Here is a 22,387-nt window from a genome sequence, read left to right as displayed (position 1 = left end):
AACACAGGACTTTTTTTTTAGATGTAAATAATCCTAGAGTAACTGCTAAATTAATAAAAAGTAAATGCACATTCTTTAATGCCCATCATAATCAGTGTCTCAATGGGTGACATAAGTGTATCAGATTAATACTGTCATCCATAATTTACAGAAACCAACAAATGCTGGAAAAAGTTAACAGTTCAAAAAGAATTGGCAAACAACATTTACTGATGAGAAGGAAGCTACAAAACATGTGGTCAAATTAGTATCTTTATTGCAACAGTACTTCTTTATGTATGGGATTTCTAGAATAACAGAAAATAATTCTAATTACAGTTACTGAAATTCACAAGTCCACAAGTCTTAGACCAAACATTAGTTAAGCCTTCATTGACAGTCTATATTTGATAAAGAGATAACACTAATTTGTGTACATTTTTCACTACATTTTAGTTAGGGCTAAACTTCAGTGTACTTAATACTACTAATAAATAAGTTTAAAGTTATTCTAAGGCCTGATATTTGACTTTAAAGAAACTTTTTGAAGCTTTTAATATATACTTTAATAAATATTTTTACAAAAATAATTATGTCCATCTTTTCTTTACATTTGTTGAAATTTGATGTGTATACATGCACATTTAGATAGTAAGATGTGCATTTATTTTCAGAAAATAAAAAAACTGAATATTATTATAATAGATTAGTTCTCTATCTTCTGTTTTTAAGACGTGGTAAGACATTTTTCTTCAAAATATTTAATTACACTTTCAAGTCAGTAGTTCACAGTTAACCCATTTTAAACATCTTGCTGAAGAACATTTAGACACTACTTTCAGTACTTTCTTGTATTATTGCTCTATTTAGAAAATATGTAGCTAAATATCCTTTACTAGTGTAAGTGAGAAAAATATGATTAATAATGGGAAAATAGCACTCTGGAATAATGGCATGGTAATAAAATATGTATGATTGTGACCTGAGTGCCAAACAGACCACACATTGGTGCATTAGTGCCAGATAAAAGTGGCGAGTTAAAAAACTGTGACCAATGCGTAGCCTAGTCAAAACAACTTCATCCCTTCGATCTTTACAGAAACAAGATAGACAAAGAGCTAAAGAAGACTTAGTTTGAAAAAGCTTATTATTTCGTTGCTCACTCCAGGTCGACTGCCAACTGGTGTACAGTTGGGTTTTGATAACTGGACCTTAGTCCATGTATGGAACAGGTACGGTGGCGATACAGCCAGAGCAGATGGACTGCTACTCTGTCAGCGAGCTCATTTCCATGAATACCAACATGGTATCTAAAAAAAGTGGACAGAAATAGATGATAGAGAGAGATGGGTGTTTGTTTTGGATACTAATTAGAATAGGATGGTAACTTGTATAGAATGATGTCAGGGCCAATAGACATCTAAGTGAATTAGTATAGACCGTACAATTCGTATATTGCATAGTTTCAATATGATTCAGAGCAAGAGAAATGGCATACAATTCTGCAGTGAACACAGAAACAGTAGAGGGGATTCTGTGTGCTATAACCAAACTTTAACAAACCATGGCAGATCCTACAGTCACCTGATTTTGAAACATCTGTATATATGGGAATGGATAGATCGTTTGAAAGATGTTCAGCAAATGAAGAGTGATATTTCCAATCAGGAGTATCTGACTTCCTCAGACGACTCAAAGATAGGTCACAGTTGGGGATAGTAATTAGCCATGGTGGAAGAGGCCGATCTGTGGATACTGCTATGCTATTCAGAGATAAATCTAATTTTTCTGATTGTGCCTGGATTTGAAGGCTAAAAGGAACAATGACAGATTTTCTATTATAAAAGAGTGTGGCCCACGGAGGATGGAAAACAAAACCCAAGTAGGATGCTGTGGTAAAGATCAAAGCATACATAAGAGATAGTTGCAAATGGCAAATATAAATGAGGGGGTTAATGGGACTCCACATACAAACTTTGGACCGGAGAAGTACGAAAAGCTTCCTTACAAAGCTGAAGTTCTTGATGGTAAACAGGATCCAACATTTTCAATGCTGAGGTTCTGGCAGAACCATAAACCATAGATCCATGGTCAAGTTTGGATCGGATAAGAGCACGATAAATTTTAAGCATGGAGTATCGACCCGCTCCCCAAGAGGCAGAAGAGAAGTCATGGAGGATGTTCAGTGCTCTTATACATTTGACACGAAGTTGCTTGATACGTGAAATAAAGTTTAATTTACAGTTAAATATAAGACCTAAGAACTTTGCCTCAGGGATGACAGAAAATACAACATCATCAATACGAAGTTCTGGATCTGGATGCATAACCTGTTGGTGGCAGAAATGTACACAAACAGTTTTAGAGAGAGAAAGTTGAAAACCATTTGCTGTGGTCCACTTAAGTATATGATTAATTGCAGTTTGTAGCTGCTGCTCAATAAACCTCATGTTTGATGACTGACATGAGATGTAAAAGTCATCAACAAAGAGATCATTTGCAACTGCATGGGGTAGCTGTTCACTGATAGCATTAATCGTTATAACGAAAAGTGTGACACTCAGAACACAGCCCTGAGGGACTCCAAAGTCTTGTGGGAAAAAATGGGAAAGTATTGAGCCCACATGGACCAGGAATCTGCAGTTCATTAAAAAATGCTTAATAAAAAGTGGCAAATTGCCACACAATCCGTATGAGTGAAGGTCTTGATGTTATGTCTACATGTTGTATTATAAGCTTTCACTAAATAAAATAACGATAAAAAAAAGAAACAAGATGTTGTCGCTTCAAGAAAAGCTTCTCTTACTGATGTTTCAAGGTGAATTAAGTGGTCTATTGTGAAGCGTTGTCTTCGGAACCCACACTGAGTGGGTGAGAGAAGGTTGTTTGTTTCAAGGAACCAAATAAGACAAGCATTAATCATCCTCTCTAAGAATTTACAAAGACAACTCATCAAAGCAATTGGACAGTAATTTGAAGGAATCTTGTATCCTTCCCAGGTTTAAAAATAGGGAGTACAATAGCTTGGTGCCAAACATCAGGAAAGACATTCTCCTGCCAAATCCAGATAAAGACAGCCAAGAGAATAGTAAGAAAGGCAGGAGAAAGGTGGCAGAGCCTCTCATAATGTATATCATCAGGTCCAACTGATGTATTGTTAAACTGATTAATCACAAGTCTGAGTTCCACCAGTGTAAGAGGGCGATTGTAGTCATTGGGATGATTAGTAAAACAAAAGAAAAAAAAAAAAAAAAAAGAAGAGACAGATGTTCAACTCGTGTTTTAATAGCTAAGAATGAGGGGGATGAATTTGAAAAGCTAGATACATGAGAGAATCATTCACCAAGAATATTGGGAATGCTCTGAGCATCAGCAACTTCATAGCCGTTGGATATTACGATAGAGAGGGGGAAGAGGTATATCATCCACTCACATTCCACATTTTGTTCCATATTACTTTTGAACTGGTGGTTGAAGAAATGCTGGAGGTGTATTTAATCCAAGATTCCTTCTGGCTTTAACGTCTAACTCTGCAAGCATGTGTACAGGCTTGCTGAAATACAATGCAGTTTGAAAGTGTGGGGTAACTATGAACTTTATCACAAGCTTTTTATGTTATATAACAAGCAGAATTCCACCAAGGGCAGGGATGCCGTGGGAAAGATGTCAAGGTTTTGGGGATGCACTAGGCAGCTGCTTGGACAATACAGTTAGTTACTGCTGCTACACAATCATCTATCGATGATTTACATAAGATGGCAGAATCAAGTTCGGAAAGAGCAGTGAAAGAACACCAGTTGGCCTGGTCCAAGACCAATATCTCTTAATATGATTAAGAGTGATAATTATCACTACCCCATGGATTGATGTCAATCTCCCAAGAAAAGCAAGTGAAAAGTGAAGGGGAGCAGATAGAAAGATCTACAGCAGTAAATGACTGACTGGGTGCATGAAAATAAGTGTAAGAGCCAGTACTGAAGTGAGACAGGTTGTGATTCAAGAGTGTATGCTCTTGAGCACAAACCCTCACATCGATACTAGAACCACACCAGAGGGGATTATGCCCATTAAGATCCCTCAAAATTAAAAAGGGGTTGGCAGTTGTTCAATGAAGGCATCAAGGTCTGATTTATTATAATTTTTTTCCAGGGGTAAGTTACAGAGAGCAAACAGTGATGGTACGACCCAAAGAGATACGAATGGCTACAGCCTCCAAGGGCATATTCAATGACAAGGACTGGGTGGGCACATGCTAATCAACCAGCAGTGCTACTTCACCATGTCCCTGTCTTACATATGACTTGTCATTTCAGTATAAGGAGTATTGTTGAGCTGTGACTGTATTAGTAGGTTTTAAAAATGTTTCCTGTAAAGAAAGACATTTGGGATGATAAAAGTCAATCAAATCCTTAATGTCATTCACATTTGATTGAAAGCCTTAACAGTTCCACTGGATTAGTGTGGCCATTTTTATTTATTTTGGAGGAGTATGTGGCAAAGAGACCTTCTGCTTGCAACCTCGTTTTTTTCTTCACTGGATGCAGATCTGTCATCCTCTATTGAGATCCTGCTCTGGATCATGTAGGCAGGTTGATGTTTGTAGGCATATGCTCCAGTGATTGAGGATGTGAATGAATGGTTTGTTTAATTTTTGGGGTGTCAAGAGAGGAAGACCCCATGAAAATACTTAAATTTCAGTTTTGTTGAAAAATGAAAATATGTCTAGAAAATAAATACACTATAACCCAAAAAATGGTATTTTGAAACTGGCATCAAGTTGTCATCATTGTGTAAATGCAACTGTCTGTAGTACTATAGGCTGCTTCATCTACAGCAACAATTTTTGTTTTCTATTTTTCACCAATGTATGTTACAGTTACAAAGTTAAATTGTAATTAGGTTTTCCTCTTATATTTTAGTTAAATATGTATTATTTTTGTTTTAAAATTCATATTTGAAAGGTTTACTGGCTTGCATTACCGAGGTTAAAAAATTCACTGAAAGCTAAAGTATCACTGCTGTTCATACTGTTCTCTCACTGATGGGTACCTCTTGATGTGCACTGATAAATAATAAATGTTAAAGAACAGTAAAGAAAAATAAAACACTAAAATGAAACTAGTGGTGAAAAGGTAAAAATGTGAAATTATGCATATCATCCAAAGAAGATATTTTAAGACTATTCTACAAATGTGAGTACATATTTCCATACGTTAATTTTAAACATTACATTTACTGTGAATTGATGATAATAGCAGGAGTTAGTGAAAAAGTGTAGAAATTCAAAAATAAATTATAAAAATGTAAAAAAGTAAAAAAAACAAAAACTTTTGATATTTATTTAGGAGGTTCTAGAGATTATGCAAATGAAATGTCAAAACTGTAAAACAATAAATAGTATCTTGTCAAATTTCAAACCAACTAATCCACTAGTTTCATTTTTGGAGTTAGATTTCATGAGAATTATGTAACCTTTTAATAATATTTTTTATATTAGTTTGACAGGATTAATTTCAATTACCCACATATCATTAAATACAGAAAAGCTTCCTACAGCAAGGGTTACTTTCAACTTCTCTTTTGTTGGAATTTATGTCCACCTACTGTTTGCATCAATCCCTCTTCTTTCTTCATCTCTGGGGGCTATCTTCCATTGGCAAATCAGAGTAACTATGGCAGTAGAACTAGTGTCAATCACGATATTCAAAGATTTTCCATCAATAAATACAAGGAATTGTGGATTATTTTCCCTAAATAATATTTTTTTCCTCATTTGGGATAGATAGATTATTGCAAGCTGAACTTTGTTCATAAATCCAACTAATTCACAACATTTAGTTAAATCTACTATTTTGATTTGATTAGGCCCTGTCTCTTTGACTTCATAACAGCTGTTGATTCCTTACAGTCTTCATCACAATGGCCAAGTTAGCCACATTCATAACAGTTTATTTCCAGTATCCTTTGGAAGAATCTTTTTTTTGTCAATGCTTGTTTTTGCCTGCAATTTCTGGCAATGCATCCTTTCCAGGTGCACTGAACACTTGTGGCTTATTTTCTACTTAGTTAGTTGTCTAATAGTTTTAATTCTATTGTATCAATAGGAGAAACACTACAAGATTTAGTATTCCTGTAACTTCTATATGGCACCATTAGTAGTTTAACTACAACTCTGGTGGAGATACAAGTTCCATCACCAACTGCAGAAATTTTTTTAAAGATTTACATCTACTTTGCTTCAGCCTGATACACATATGCTCATCTGCTTTGGCATCTATAACCTGGTTAAGTGCCAATGAACACATCATTTAATTGTCTGTACGAGATAGTTGAGCAAGTCTTTCCAAGTGTTTTATAAGGTTAGCTAAGGTTTTTTCTTTCTTTTAAACCTGGCTCTAAAATGTTGCTTTTGATACATCTTTCTGGTACAATACTCCAAACCTTTTGCATGAAGCATTTGCCAATACTTGATAGTTATGACTCTCAGCTGGAAGCTTATTTAATGTTATCAAAACCAATCCTCTTAAATGGGCATCAATATGGATGGCCTGTTGTTCACTTTGGAAATATCTTAAATTAAGCTTAGTATGATTCCTATGGTGCCTTCCAACCACAATCTGTTGATTTATCTATTGGCCAATACTGAAATAGCTAGCTAAATTCTGAAAACAGATATTGTATTTTCATGGTTGGGGTACTTCAGTAAAGTTATTCAGTAACACAAGGAGTGGCAATAGGTGTGGACCAAATAAATATCTTATTTCATATGCAGTAGTAGATGGTGATTTCACTTTTTAACTCTTGAGCCAATGCAAAAAGACATCTAGCTAGCTTAATCTTTGCATTTTAAAAATTAATTTTCCAGATGTTTTTCCATCACCAATTTTTTTTTTTGATCATGCTCTCTGCTACTTTGCTGATGTCTATTTTCAGTTCTATTGCATTTACTTTATTGGCTATTCAGTACCTCTCAAATTGTTTAATTGATTTTTGTCTTCAGTTAGATTTATTTTCAATTTTAATTCTTCCTTAAATAGTATGCCTCTTTCTTGACTCATTGCTTCAATTCCTTTCTCTCACCTCATTATCATCTTTTAACTTGTCATATCACTCTTCCAGGACTTCTCTTAATGTTCCATTTTTTTTATTTTTGTTCTTTTTTAAATGCTATATTTCTCTTTGTTCTTCATTTCATTGTTTTATCATGTCTAAAAGGTTTTCTATTTAAGTTTAATCTATGAGATCTTGGGTATGGTTAAATGCATCAATTGAAAAAATTTGACCTTCTGAGTCTAAAACTGTAATTAGATCTCAACCTGGTCAAGATAATACAGTGCTTTCAGCAAAATGTTTGTACTTTGAAAAAAAAAAAAGAAAAAGTTATTCTATGAGCTGCTATGCCATGCCTAAAAATTATGCTAACTGCATCAACCAATTTAAAGAATATAATTACTTGTACAATTTTACAGGTTAAAAAAAAACACCACCAAAAACAAACTGATTCACTCTAATCTATTTCTCAACTAACTATTTGGTATTTTGCTGACTCTTGTATTTATAATTTACCTTAAAATATACTAGAAAACCTGATGCCAAATCTTTACAGCCTTCTGGACATAATTTAACACCATTATTAGAACTTCTAGCTCCATCTAGCTAACAAACAAATTACTACATTAAAAATATATCTTATGGCAATATTGATAAAATATGAATTATGGCTACATTACTGATACCAGTGAAGTATGACAATGGAAAGGAATAAGGAATATTTGTAATTGTTAAAAGAAATGTTCAATGAACAAATCAGGAGAGGTAACATAGAATGGACACCAATATGAGTTGCAAAGACAGTTGTGTACAGTTTGTGTCAAACAGCAGCTTGGCATGTTGGAGAGAGCATTCTTATTGACTGAAGGCCCTCGCTTGTGTGGAAATGACTGGATCTTTCAGCAGGACAATACTGCAATCTGTAATGCCCCCAGGACAAAGGACTTTTTCATGGTGAATAACGTGATTCTTTTGGACCATCCAGTGAGTTCACTCGAAATAAACCCCACTGAAAATGTTTGGGGGTGGATGGCAAGGGAAGTCTATAGAAATGGATGTCATTTCCAAACAGTGCATGATCTTTGTGAAGCCATCTTCACCACATGGAATAACATTCCAGCCAGCCTTCTGAAATGCTTATATTGACCATGCCAAAGCGAATGTTTGCAGTTATTCACAATGATGGCTGTGCAACTCACTACTGAGATCTCTTGTTGGGCATTTCCTACCCTGTTTAGAACTTCTTTTTGGTATGGTCTTAAATTTTTGACCAGCTAGTATTTAGACTAATTTCATAGTGTTCACATTTTCCATATTAAATGCTAAAAACGTTTGCTGACGTTTTTTATTTTTGTTCTCCCTTTTCGTATTTTTATCTTTAGAAGCTCTACTCAAATAAGTGGTTGAGTCTAACAATGCAAAATGCATATATTTTCTTTATGTTCATTGGCCTTAAGATTTTGGACAGCAGTGTATATATTAAACTCCCTTCTTATTCTGACATATTGTTCTATCTTCTTTTCAGCAATGCTATTTTCCTACTTTCTTTTTAACCCTCTCTGTTTTATGATATATTAATTTCTATTGTTTTTTTCCTTTTTGTAAAATCTTCTATGCTAAATAGTAAATGACCTTTACTGAATGCTCATCATTACAAAGGGCATAAGTATGTAAAGATTTGATTTTTATAACAAATTATGACCTAAGATACTGTAGTAATAATTAAAACTTTCAACCTACCTGGCCATTTACTTGGAACATTGCTTGGGACAAGAGGATCCGATTCCTTAGAATGGTATCTATGTCGCCTAGTGTACCCTGCTAGCAAGTGGCTGTTCTGGTAAACAACACTAGAACTAAAAGAATGTTGGAAGAAAAAATAATAAGAAATTATGAACTTGTATATATCATTATAATCATAAGTGTTAATTAAAATAAGCATGTAAAGAATATGTCATTTAAGGGTAATTACAGACATTTGTCACTCTATGTAAGCTTATATAAAGGTTTGCCAGTCATTTAAAAAAAAAAAGTGTTAAGTGGAATAACAGTCTATGCAAGAAAGTCAGATGTGAAAGTTCAGTTACAAAGCCTAAAATGGACATTTATTCATCAAGCAAAAATGCACAAAAAATAATACAGTAGCCCCCTCTTAGATAAAACTAACTTATCTTCCATAATAAAAAAAGTTGCATATGATACAAAGTCCTATTCAAAGGATCAATACCCAGATAATGAACGACCAAGTTCAAGTACTGTTAGTTGCTATTCTCAGGGAATAAACTTAATGGTTTATATATTGTATATACAGTCCAATAATGCAGCAAATTTATCTACTTATATAATAATAACAATTATGATGAATAACAGTTTATTAAATATAACTTAAAATTATTTTTTGATGTTTTATGTACAACACTTTTTTCATTGATTACATTTACTTCATAAACATCCGTGTCAGATTTGTATCCCATTCATATAAAACATTACAATCTGACAAAATGTATTTCATAAAAAAATTTCCATCTTTAAATATGTAAAACGACTGGTATGGGTTGAGAAAATTTTATGTAGAGGAGAGAACAATGTTTTGACCCTCTGTCATCGTCAGGTTCACAAAAAAAGGAAAAGGTAACTGACTGATAGCTGACCACATGTTTGAAGGGGGTTATGTAATTGAGTGTAGGAATGTGGAGAGCATACTTAGATGTTGGATTATATTTATTAATATAGGTATAAATGTGTGTTCCTTTGTATTGGTTTATTTTGGGCTTGAGTTTTTGTATAAGTAAGGCTTCTTTAATTTTGCATTTGTTTATGTTTGTTTCTTTATTTAGTATTTGGACGTTTTTTTATGGTCATGTTGTGTTTATTTGATTTGCAGAGTTGTTTATTTTGTACACTGAATGGAGCCACTTTGAATGTTCACGAGTCTGGCAGTTTTTATATCAACAAGTTTAATTAGTACTTTTCACCACATAATTTTAGTATCAATTAATAAAGTAATGTGTAATATAAATGTATATAAATCTATATGAGAGTAACCAGAAGAAAACTAATTTTAAATAAAAAGCCAAACACTGCAAGCTACATATCTTAAATGAACAAAACAGCCCCACTCTAAACTACAAATTCACTTTGAAACTTGGATACTTTAGATCCCAGTTAAGAAAAGGAACCATTCTCTGAAAATTTAAAATGACCTGTAAAGAGACAAGAATAAATATCTAAACTAAATTATTGCTAGACTCTAGCCTATACTTAATCAAGTAATATGCTCTGAATTCAAATATTACATAAAATGTAATATGTTGCATTAAAACAATTTCAAATTGACTAAACATTCTCTAATTTTCATGTTTCATTTACTTTATGAGTTTCTTTATCAACATTTCAAGCTGCCTTCACAGCTTTCCCAGATTAGTCAAGCCTATCACTCAACAAACTGCAAGTTAATAATCTTTACAACCTGCTAGTAAATTCTAATCAAATTACTTAAAGTTTATGCTACTAGCTCAAAATCTATTACATTCACTAAAAGAATAAATCTTAATTCCACAAGAGGAGCAAAGACAAGCCATAGTTTCTGAGTGCACCTGGTTACTTTTCCAGGCCTGAAAGTTGTTAAACCAAAAAACATACATGTATGTGCCAAGGAGTTAGACTTGAACACCCCAGGGTACCAAGACACCCTCTTTGTTCCATACTTTATATACATGTTTCTGTAAATTACATTATTGATGATATCAAAAGTCATTACAGAGAGGTCATTATTTGAAATACCAACCAAAAATCACAATCGTGCTGCATCTGTCAAGGAGTCATTCATGGGAAGTTAGATCAAAGAAAATTGTTCTGTGCACATAAAAAAAAAAAAAGTTATATTTATTGGGAGGGGTCATATCCAGCAGAGTCTACTATAATAATAAATTAACACCTTAATATTAAAAGTATATGTGTTTAGTCTGCCATGCTTGCAATTAAGTACAAAATTCCAACAAGAAATTGCATTTGAAGTTTGTGATAACAGTCATTAAAGTAACAAACAACTTGGACTTAAACCCAATACTCTGACAAGCACTGTATTTATTCTGTACTTGAACAACCTAGTTTTTCTAAGATCTCCAAATACATGTACAAATAAAAAAAGGTAATCACATTACTCAGGCTCTTCCATATAACAGCTCAAACTTTATGTTTGAAATCTGCTCTTGTTTTTAACATGCATGATAATGAAGACCATGAGAAACTACATCTACAATTACTGAAATGTTTCATACAGAGCTAAAAGCTTAAAAACCTTATCTCAAATGGTTTCATAAAGTTAGCAGTGATTTTCATGAACTTTTAACCATCTGTGACAGTAATTACTTCTATTTCCAACATTTCTATTAGTATAATACTGCTACAGGATCCATCTGACAGAATATATCAGTTGTGATAGTTATAACAAGGTGTCACATCACCATTGGTTTGATTTGTGGAACTTATTCAGCTACATTTTTTGGAGTGAAAAGTTAAAGAAAAGGCAGTTAGTTAACACTACCCACAGCCAAATGTTGGACTACTCTTGTCAGACTGAATAATGAGATTGATCACTATTCTTATAATGCACCAGAGGTATCAAAGTACAGAACACAACTATCTTTTGGCAATCAGGGAATGTGAACTATGCAATCTCAGCTCCACAGTTCTGCACACTAAGCACTGTGTTGCTTTCAGCCCCATCATTATCAAACCTGGTAACAATCAGGGAATGTGAACTATGCAATCTCAGCTCCACAGTTCTGCACACTAAGCACTGTGTTGCTTTCAGCCCCATCATTATCAAACCTGGTAACAATCAGGGAATGTGAACTATGCAATCTCAGCTCCACAGTTCTGCACACTAAGCACTGTGTTGCTTTCAGCCCCATCATTATCAAACCTGGTAACTATTTATTACCAAAACAATAAAAACATTTTTGAAATGTATCATGACTTCCTACCAACCACTGTATAACAGAAAGGTCTTTAGCTTTTAAATTATGTTGCATAACCATTTAGTAAAATAAGTATTACCACTGTAAACAAAATGTAATACTTTGTCCTATGAAACAACCAATTAAGTTCTTTTGTAGTAATAATAATTATACTAATAATAATCTATAATGTAATTAAATAATAATTAAATACTATTCTCACTAGTTATCTACTATTTTTATTCATTTAAAATATTCTACTCAATGTAAATTGGGTTGTTCCAAGAACTGACACCATATTGGAAAAAAAGTTGACATAATTCCAAATTCATGAAATGAATTTTAAGAAATGTCAAAAGCTTTTAGCTAACAGTACAAGTTGGTTGTATACAATAAATCAGATGTGTTAGTATAATTTTTGTACTAAAGATCTGTGTATTAAATGACAGTATTAATTACTGAATATAGTAATTATATTCAATTATATTAAAGTCAATAAGTCAGAGTACAAGATGATGTTCCTGTGAAAAAATCCAACAAAAAACAACTTATCCATTGTTCCATTTGAAATTGCATTTGGATAACTTTGAGAACCTACAAAATGTATACTTGAATATTTCAAGCATCCCAGTCTATTTTATCTGGTATTTCCTCTATTCTTAACACAAGCTGTAAAGAATCAGTAAAGTATGTTAACCCAAAATGGTGATAGTTTTGACATTAAGTGAATAACATCATGTTGGATAACACTCTGTATAAGGACAGGACATGTACACTTTACTCCCATCAAGAAATGGGGTTTATCTAAATTCAAACTTTGCTGATATTTTTTAATAAGACAATTGCAAGTTATATATAAAAAAAAAATCCTAAAATGTTGCAACCTGGTTTAACTATATGATTGAACCTACCTCATCAAACCCTCAGATAGAAAAGATGAACCTTGCTGCTTCACATTGAAATTGTCACTGTCACACAAGGACTGGTATATGCAGGCAGCAAGAGCTGTACCTAAACTTTTGAGAACATTTACCTCCTTGAAATTTCCTTTACTGACTAAGGGAAGATATCCTATTTCTGAAATGGACTGGAGGATATCATGAATCATAGCCTGGTATTAAAACAAAACAAACCAAAACGATAAGTGATATGATGAATGTGGGTTTTCAGAGCTTAGTTCTTTTCTTAAATTCATTCCTTGCAACCATAAAATTAAGTTATTCAGTGCTTAAGAAAAATAAAAATATTTAAATAGTTTACTGCAGTCTTACACCAAAAAGCCAGGAGCCCATAGTTTCAGAATAACTTCCACAGTATTAACTTTATATGAATTCATATTTTTTATTTTAACTTTTATTAGTCGTGTCAGCATAATGTCATTCTTTTGTATTTTTGTTTACATAAAAAATTAACAATTTTTTCATTAAAATGTTTCAAGTAACATGTAACAACAGGTTATAAACATTTTAGAAAAAAAAGAAATCAATCTAAACCAAGAGAACAAACAAAATTTAGAAAATTAATCCCAGGACAGTAGACAATGGGGAAGAAGTTTTAATAATGGAAAGAACTAAAGTAAACTTAGTACAGTGTTAGATATTTTGGGGGAAAAAAGTGAATTAATTCTTTTGCTATGTCAAAGGCCATGTCATCAACATTTATTGACTTGCATTCAAAGGTTTATTAAACTACTACTTTATGAATTTAAGTCAATAAGTTTGGAATCAATTTGTAGATTATAATTCAAACATTAATATTATACAAGATTAATTTCTTAATTTAAAAGTGTGTATTAAATGAACACATAAATATAAATTTTAGTGAGTCACGTGGTATGTTGAATGCAGCACTGTTTAAAATTAGATGCTTGTGATGTCAAAGTACTAAGTCTATAATTTTGTACAAATTAGGACACAGCACTGTTTAAAATTAGATGCTTGTGATGTCAAAGTACTAAGTCTATAATTTTGTACAAATTAGGAACTAATTATTAATACTGACAAGTTACAGTTTGAGTGTTTTTTCTTGACCATTGTAATCTTTGAAAAGGCTACCATATTCTCTTGATCCAAGATTTCTAAATATATCTTAGTTACTAAGCTTAAGTTGTAGAGGAATTCTATGGTATCAGTGTGGTTAAGTAACACAAGTCCATGACACTGCATCAATGCAAGGTATGTAATGTTAGCTAGGCATGACTAAAAGGTGAATATAATAAAAAATAATAAACAGATGTGTAAATATATAGCATTATGAGACTTTAGCTTCTTAGACTAAACATTTGTACTTTCATGTTATAATACATAATCATTCTAGCACAAAAAAGCATAAACAATATTTATTTCCTAATTTTATTATGATTGTGAGGTTGGTCAACTGACAAATCCCACATAGTAAGAGCATAGAAAATAACAAAAGATGAAAGACTTATTGAAAAAAAACAGTTGAATTGTATTTAGGAGGGTTTAAAGATTATGCAATATTTGAGATTTTTGGGACAAAGAGCAGTTTTTTTTAATCATAACACAAAATCACTTTACACTCAGAGTAGAAATGAAAGACTATTTTCACAAATGTTTAGTAAAAATATTTCATTAAAAATTCTGATTTTTTGTATACAAAATGCTTGTAACCTTTACTAAATGTCTACCAAATTTTGTGAAAATACACGTTGTATCTAAAGTTAGTGTGCAAATACTTAACACGTGCAAACTTGTAGACAAACTCTTATATTATACCGAGTCCATAGTGAAAGGGTTAAAAGTAAATATTTAAATATTCTACTAATGTCTATCAATTCTGAAATTACTATAATATAAAATAAGGAAAGATTTTAATACTAGAAATAAGAAATAATTTTGGTTCTCTAAAAGAACTGGATAATAGTCTAAAACAATAGCTTAAACATTTGATAATGGGTCCTATCTACAATGCCACTAATAATATTGGACTGCAATGGCCTTTTTGTCTTGAAATATATATGTTCTACAGTAATTTTTGTATGCCAAATCTTAAAATACCAATTTTCCTTCATCACTTACAGATTTTTCACAAATGTGATATTTACTTTTTTTTTTTTTAAATAAGAGAGTCATTTTCATTGAAATCTGGTCACATTTACTTATGCTTAAAATGTTGACAAACACTGGCTATATATTTCTCTAGATCAATCACAACATGACAGTGTTATTGATCATTACATAACCCCTGAAAAACACATTGCTAATGTATAAATTGTTAACAGGACAGGTAATGTGTCATTTCTGGAGAGAATTTGATTGTGTGTGCACTTTAACATTATTTTTCCCTGATCTGAAGACGAAAAGCGAAAGACTTTCAAAACACTGTCCTTCAAATTTGTGTCTCCATAATAGCCAGTTGCTGTCCATTCTACAAAGTTTCATCATGAATACTCTGCCTAAACAATCTATCAAAGAATGCTACAAAACCTGTTGGTTCATGGACCTATACCTACTCCTCCACAGACTCTTGATACAGGTTCTTCTGATTGAGAATCTGATATTAAAAGAAATAATGACAGAGGTTGTTTTCAACATTATATGTCTGGTGATCATACAAGGATGTGAGATTTGAGTACTCTGAAGAATTCCTCAAGTTTAGAGATCCAGACTTCAGGCTAAAAACTTACTTTCTCAATGGACATAATTTTACTAGTAAAGAAATCATGAGAAAGAGTTTATACCATACTTTTCACAGGAAGGTTTACTGATTTATTGAAGTAATGCCAATGCGAGGAGCAGCAGTCTATAAACTAAGTAAGTAGCAATTATTCATTGATTCCTCCAAAAATAATTCTTGAAAGGTGTTCTTTTTCACAGTGGTAACATATATGCATCTGTTGTTTTTTTTTGTTTCTCTTCTTGAAATCTGCTTAGCTAAGTTATAGCAAATCCATTGTTAAAAACAAAACTTTTATGAAGTTTAAATTTACAGGTATGTGTAACAGCTGATGAAAACCACAGAAAGTGAAACATACTTTTAGAAGACTTAAAAAATTAGTGAAATTACTTTTGCCATATTCATGTTTCAGATACTGTGAGACTGAAGAAGGTGCACAAATGTACTGAAATTAGTTTCTCAAATTAAGTTTTCTGATGGTTTGTTCCATTGACTGTAGTTTTTTCACCAGCTACTATAAATGATGTTTTGTTATTACAATAATGACATCCTATCATCAAAAGTAAAATAAGTAAATCTATAATAATTTCAGTAAATATGAATACAATAAAAATCAGTTAAACTAACTTGAAGATGACAAATAGGATCAGCTATGACAGTCTTCTGACAAGCAATACTTGCTGCCACAAGTGGTAAAGAAGTTGGCATTGGAAGTGGAGAAAGTAACTGCTGCTGGGAGTGGTCCTGTTGAAGTTCTTGAAGCAACAAAACAAGTTCCATGCGAACAACTGCCAGGCCTCCCCCATGAGCTCCATGAAGAATGCAATAGCTAAGTAATGTGTGCAATAATGCCTCATTTGCTTTAAGCCACTGTTTTCTTTTGTAAGTACGTATAAGTTTGGCTTCAAAATCTTGTTTATCAGCCTGTAAAATTTCATGCAAGGTTGGTCTGTTTTCTCCTCGGTTGTCAGCATCCCACTGGTCACTCACAGTTGAAGAAAGCATTTCCTCCCCAGTATCTTCACCAGTTATGTTTTCACAATCTAACAATAAATTACATTTTTGAAACAATATAATAACATAAGAAATTACAGAATAGTTATTGTTGAATAACATATAACATTAAAAACCTTATATGAAATTAGATATTTAGATGTACAAATTTAGAAATAACTCTAATAGTCTAAGATTTAAAAAAGGAATATGTTTATCTTTTGCTATGTTACAGTAAAACATTTATCACAGAACCATATCTTTCAACATAACCATGCTAGATAATGTCAGACTTTGACTTGCATACTCACTTTGTGATGAAACTATTTTCAATTTTTTTATCACATAAAACCAAAAATACACCACTTTCACACACAAGTTGAGTATGTTGCAATACAATGGCTTTGAACCCACCTTTCCAATGCTTTCCACTTTATATCTAGTATAGGAGGATGATGGTTTCCAAATGCCTATTTGAATAGCCTGATTGCACAGAAATCCATAGGCACTGTATCTGGCAACTTGACTAGTATGTCTTCACATGGAATAGAAGTAAGCAAGCAACTATACTCATTTCATTCTCCAGCTAAATGAGATATGTGACAGTTGAACAAATTAGTCACAGAAGAAACTTCTGCACACCAGAATTGTATTGTTTTTTTTAAGACAGAGATTCTTCTTAATCTTTACTGATAAGCACTGTTGTAAGGGGCTGTTGTTGTTTGGCATTTGTGGATGCAAAGCAACTATGCTATCTGCACTAAACAATCAGTAAAAATTCAGAAGTAAAAAGACTATAAAAAGTGAAATAATAAAAGTTAAAAATTAAATAAAGACCAAAAATCAGGTAAAGAGAAACTAATAGAGTTAAAAAAGCCTACAGCCCATAAAAAGCTATAAAAAAACAATTAAGATGGACAGCATCATTATCGCCTCTTACACCATCCAACATCCAGGATAAACTCTTAGAAAACAGCATGTCTAAAATGGTACCACCACCCACAGACACAAAGATGACACGACAGCAAAATGTGTGCAATTGTGACTTAAGTGTCACAAAGGATACATATTGGTGGGTAAGTAACAGATAAAAGAATGTGGCCAAGCCAAAATAACATCCTCCTTTCAAACATTAGAGAGAAAAGATGGCCATAGAGCAACAGTAGGTTCAATCTGGAAAAGTCTTATGACATTTCTCACCTCAAGCCTACTGCCAACTGGCATGAAGCCTAGTCTGAAAGAGAGGTCTGTAGTCCATATGTGGGATAGGCATGACCTTGTCAGAAGAGCAGACAGATTCAGCTGTGGGATCAGCAAGCTCATTCTCACAAATACAGATGTGACCAGGTATCCAAAAAACACTGGATTGAAACAGAAGATAAACAAAAATGGACCAGTTATTGTTGAATATCAATGAGAACTAATGTGAAGTGATTCCAGGGCCAATAGATCACAAACAGAATCAATTTATATAATATAAGTAGTGTACTGCAGAGCTTCTATGAAATTCATGGAAAGACAGGGTGGGTATATGCTGGTCAATCAACTCATTCATCATACAACATTCTGTTATAAATAAAACTGCAGAAAGGTGATAGTATCAGCAGGTTTCAGGAATGTTTCCTGTAAAGAGAAACACATGGAATGATAGGAATTGATTAAGGTCTTAATCTCACCCAAATTAGAATGAAAATTTCAACAGTTCCATTGTATCAATGTGGCCATTTTTATTTAGGTGGAGGAAAACTGGGCAGCAAACCATTCTGCTTTTAATCACACCATTTTACTTTAGTGGTAGAAGATCTGTCAATCTCCATAGAACCTGCTCTGGATTGATTAGACAGATCTGTGTCAGTAGAAGCAGGTTCTAGTGACAGAAGACATGAACAAATAATCATTCTGCATCTCAGATTCAAAGATAGAGAGATCTAGGTTGTCACTGAAAACTGGAGCCTGATGAGATGGAGACAAACAGACACTAAATGCAAGAGTGGGGACTGAGATAGGAGTAGACACTGATTTGTCTACTCTCATCCATAGAGGTTAAAATACTTCACATGGTGTGAGAAAGCCTCTTTCTTGCACTCCCACTGTAGCAATGGTATGTAGTGCAGCAGCATACAATCAAGATAGAGTGGAGGATAACAACTTCTCAGCCTTTGGATAAGAAACAGTTTAAAGTTCATAAAAGTTGTTTTTCTTTCTCCTTCACCCACTTAGAGCAAGATTGAAAATAAAATGGATGGGAGCTATCAATTAATGCAGTGAGGATTCAGTTGACACTCACTGGCATCACGATCATTGCCACCACGAAAGGCTCACGTCAAACAACCTCAATAAGATGCCTTTGAATGTCCAAATCACTGACCATGGAAATATCTTGATATAGTTAGAAATATATGGCCATACTTTATAGTTAAGATAACCTGCATTGACAGATGCAGGTGGACGTAACAATATTGATAAAATTAGAACATTAGTTGGCAGCTTAATTCTGTCCTTGTGAGTGGAGATGCACAGCATAGCAGAAACTCCTTGGCAGGAGAAATTGGTGAGAATCTTTGACTTGGGGATGTTCTTTAAATTCATTCTTACAATAACTCCTCATGAGGAATTAAAAGTAGCATGGGTATAGCAACAGGTATGTTTCCAAGAGCTTTTAACTTCAGGAGGAATTCTCAATGGTGTGGTGTAGATATTTCAACCAAGATGTCTGCAGAACGTAACTTCTTGACTGACTTGGGAGAACCAGCAAGCTGCTCTAATCCATACTGTATAAAAAGAAAGCCATCTGTCGTAAAATTTTGCAGTCAAGGTAAGCAAAATTAGAAAATGAGATAGAGGATCTGACTTGACTACCCAGGTCCTCCATATGTGATCTTTTACCAATTAATTTTTTTTCACAGTTTTATATTTATTTGGAGGTGGGAGAACCATAAGAAAAACAGAGAGACTAAGTGCCCACTGACTCCACCCATTCAGTCTATGAGGAGATGCACTACACTGCCAAACAAGGACACTGTAGCAATGCCAAGGCTTTATAAGCATCATACTCAAACACCAGCATCAAGCTCCCAGGCCGTGAAAGTGGGTTTTCTCGGGGTACACCCGTTTCCCCCCACAGCAAAATCTCTGGCATCGGACCTGTAGGTCCCAGCCTCATTCTGAAAAGGGCTGTTTACCCAGTCAAGGGTATCTAATCAATTACAGTAAATTTTAAAAACCAATTCGCCAGCCGCCAGGGTTCTCCATCCTCAAGCCAAGGTCTGGCTCACTTCACTTTCGCTGCTTTCATCCAGTTCTCCCGTCCTTCCTCTCACTCACAAATATTTTTGAAATGTTAAAAATTAAGTAAAAATTCCATGGATATTTTAAAACATTTCTCACGTAAAGGGGACGAAGAGGAACTACAAAGTTCCTGAACACCCCAGTTGGAGAGAGAACTCTTCTGATTTCTCTCTCTCTAAACTGAACCCCTGCCACGTTAGTTTAGTTAGTTTACCAGCATCAGGCATAATGTCTACAACACTCATTGGGAATGCCCAGTACTGGTACTCACTTGACTTTAGCCCAACAGGACCAAATGATTAGCCCAAGAGATGAACACCCTGAGGCAGAAGTGGTGTGTTTCAGTGCCCAAGACACCACTGAACCACAAGTATCCTTTCCTCCTCTTCACTTGTCACCAATCACGGCAGACATAGGGGTAGATGCTCAAATCCAATAAAAGGTAAACTGAAAATACAGAACTTTCCCTGGGAAGTCCCCTCACCAAGTACAAAAATCTATGTTGAGGGGATATCATGGGAATGTGGAAAGCTTTTATTACTAATCTTAGAGTTTGTCATCTGTTACAAAATGCAACAATTTGTTTACCATGGCTGGGGTAGAATTTGTTGCAGATCTTTTTCTGGACGATCCTGTTCCACAAGTTGATTCATGGTCCTTTACTTTCCAATGCCATTAAGTATATGGGCTTTCTCCATAATGAAAATTCTTTGTAGTTTGGGTATGAATCATATCAGGCTGTTACATACCCTTCAGTGATATATATGTAAAAACGGCTGGTTTGGGTCGAGAAAATTTTTTATCCAGAGGAGCAAACAATGTTTCAACCTTCTTTGGTCATCGTCAGGTTCACAAAGAAAATTTTCTCAACCCAAACCAGCCGTTTTTACATATATATTGTTACATACCCTCACCAAAAGCAATTAATTCTAGGCAGCATTACACCACTTACAAATTGAAAAAAATTCAAAACAAAGATTTGACATGCTCTTCAAATGCAATTTTATGTTAGGTGAGGCTAAGTAACTTGTGATTTGCAAAGTTAAAATGTTTTATATATAAGTATACAACTATGCAGAATCTTGTCAATATGCATCTTAGAAAGGAAATTGGTCTGAAAACACTGGCTTCCAGTACTAGTGTTTTACCATACATCCTTCAAAAAGATTTAATGCAGAATATACACTTACATTAAACATCCATTTATCTACTTTTCTTTCTGGTAGTTACATTCAATTAAAAATGAATGAGGAAACTTCCTTTATTTGTTCATAGATTATAAAGCTACAGTCTTAACTGTCTTCATGTCATTTAACATTTTGATAAGACCATATTATTTTCATATTGCATCACACATTTCCACTGTATTAAGCAAAATTACTGTGGAAAGTGTGGTCAGCAAGAACTTGAAATGGTAAATTGTGCTTTAAACTTATGCATATGTGAATTTAAAACAACTGTTTTAAATTAAAGAAAATAATCTTTATATTATCTTGTTCTTTTTTATAAACAAAGGAAAAAATGAAAGCTATTCATATTTTTTCCAGATGTTGATACTGAGAACATAAGTATGCTATTCAGCCGAGGAAGAAAAGTTGCACAGAAATAGTGGTAGCAACATAGCTACTGTAAGAATAAGACAAAGAAAATACATTCATGTAGTTCAATGCAGAGAAACCTTATTATTGGATATATAAAAAGCTAACTAAATAACAGAAATAGCAGTTTTATAGACTTCTTTACTGTTTCAAAGGTTTCTTATTAACATGTCAGTGTTTTGTCTTTGAATGTAAAAACGTAATTGCTTAAGACAGCACAAATTAAAAAGCAGTCATACTAAACCTCTTCTATATACAACAAAAATGTATCACATATGGAAAAACTGGTGTTCTGGGCACTTAAAAGGCATTTCTTAAGCAACAAAAACAAATTAGTTTACAAATCATAATTCAAATTATACTGGTATACATTACATAACAAAACATTTTCACAAAGAAAAACCATATAAAATTCTAATTCTTTTATAGCAGTACAACACATGGATGTTCAGAGGAAATTATAGTATTGATGTAAGAAAATCTTATAATTAAATTAAATGTTACAAGCTAATTAACATTTTACTAAAATACAAGTTTTTATTTCTAGGTACATTTATACAGAAGTAACAAGTTTTTACCCAAAAAAATTACTGTTTTTTAATCTTAAAAAAAATTATTTTTCAGTAACTTTTCAAAAACAGAACAAGAGATATTTAAGGAACTTGGTAGGAAAAGACACACACAAGCAAAACGTACCTGGTCCTGATGGGAAAAGTTTAAGTTAATCTTTCAATTTAAATTATTTCATGGACTTTAAAAAAGTAAATTTTGTTGCACTCTTGGTTTAACTCAGATCCAAAGCTCTAAGCTATTTATATTGTCAACTGTGAAGAGTAATTGTTGAGCATTTCAATTGTGTTAAGAGCTGCAATAGTAACG

General features: G+C 33.3%; 1 protein-coding gene across 7 annotated transcripts in view; it reads right to left on the bottom strand.

The window, feature by feature from the left end:
* LOC143257006 (dmX-like protein 2) overlaps window positions 1-22,387 on the bottom strand; it is a 202,811-nt gene that overhangs the window by 45,096 nt on the left and 135,328 nt on the right. For all 7 annotated transcript variants that reach the window (XR_013031661.1, XR_013031660.1, XM_076515072.1 and 4 more), the window contains exons 38-40: window positions 16,257-16,672; window positions 12,902-13,101; window positions 8,770-8,885 (exon numbers count right to left, since the gene is read on the bottom strand). Coding sequence is in view for 5 of the 7 variants with exons in the window: in XM_076515072.1 (XP_076371187.1) it covers window positions 8,770-8,885; window positions 12,902-13,101; window positions 16,257-16,672 (732 nt within the window). In the remaining 2 variants the exon portion in view is untranslated. The remainder of the gene's footprint in view (window positions 1-8,769; window positions 8,886-12,901; window positions 13,102-16,256; window positions 16,673-22,387) is intronic.

This window comes from Tachypleus tridentatus, chromosome 1 (genome assembly GCF_004210375.1).
Source record: "Tachypleus tridentatus isolate NWPU-2018 chromosome 1, ASM421037v1, whole genome shotgun sequence".
Classification (NCBI taxonomy): domain Eukaryota; kingdom Metazoa; phylum Arthropoda; class Merostomata; order Xiphosura; family Limulidae; genus Tachypleus; species Tachypleus tridentatus.
This window is presented reverse-complemented; position numbering and strand designations above follow the sequence as displayed.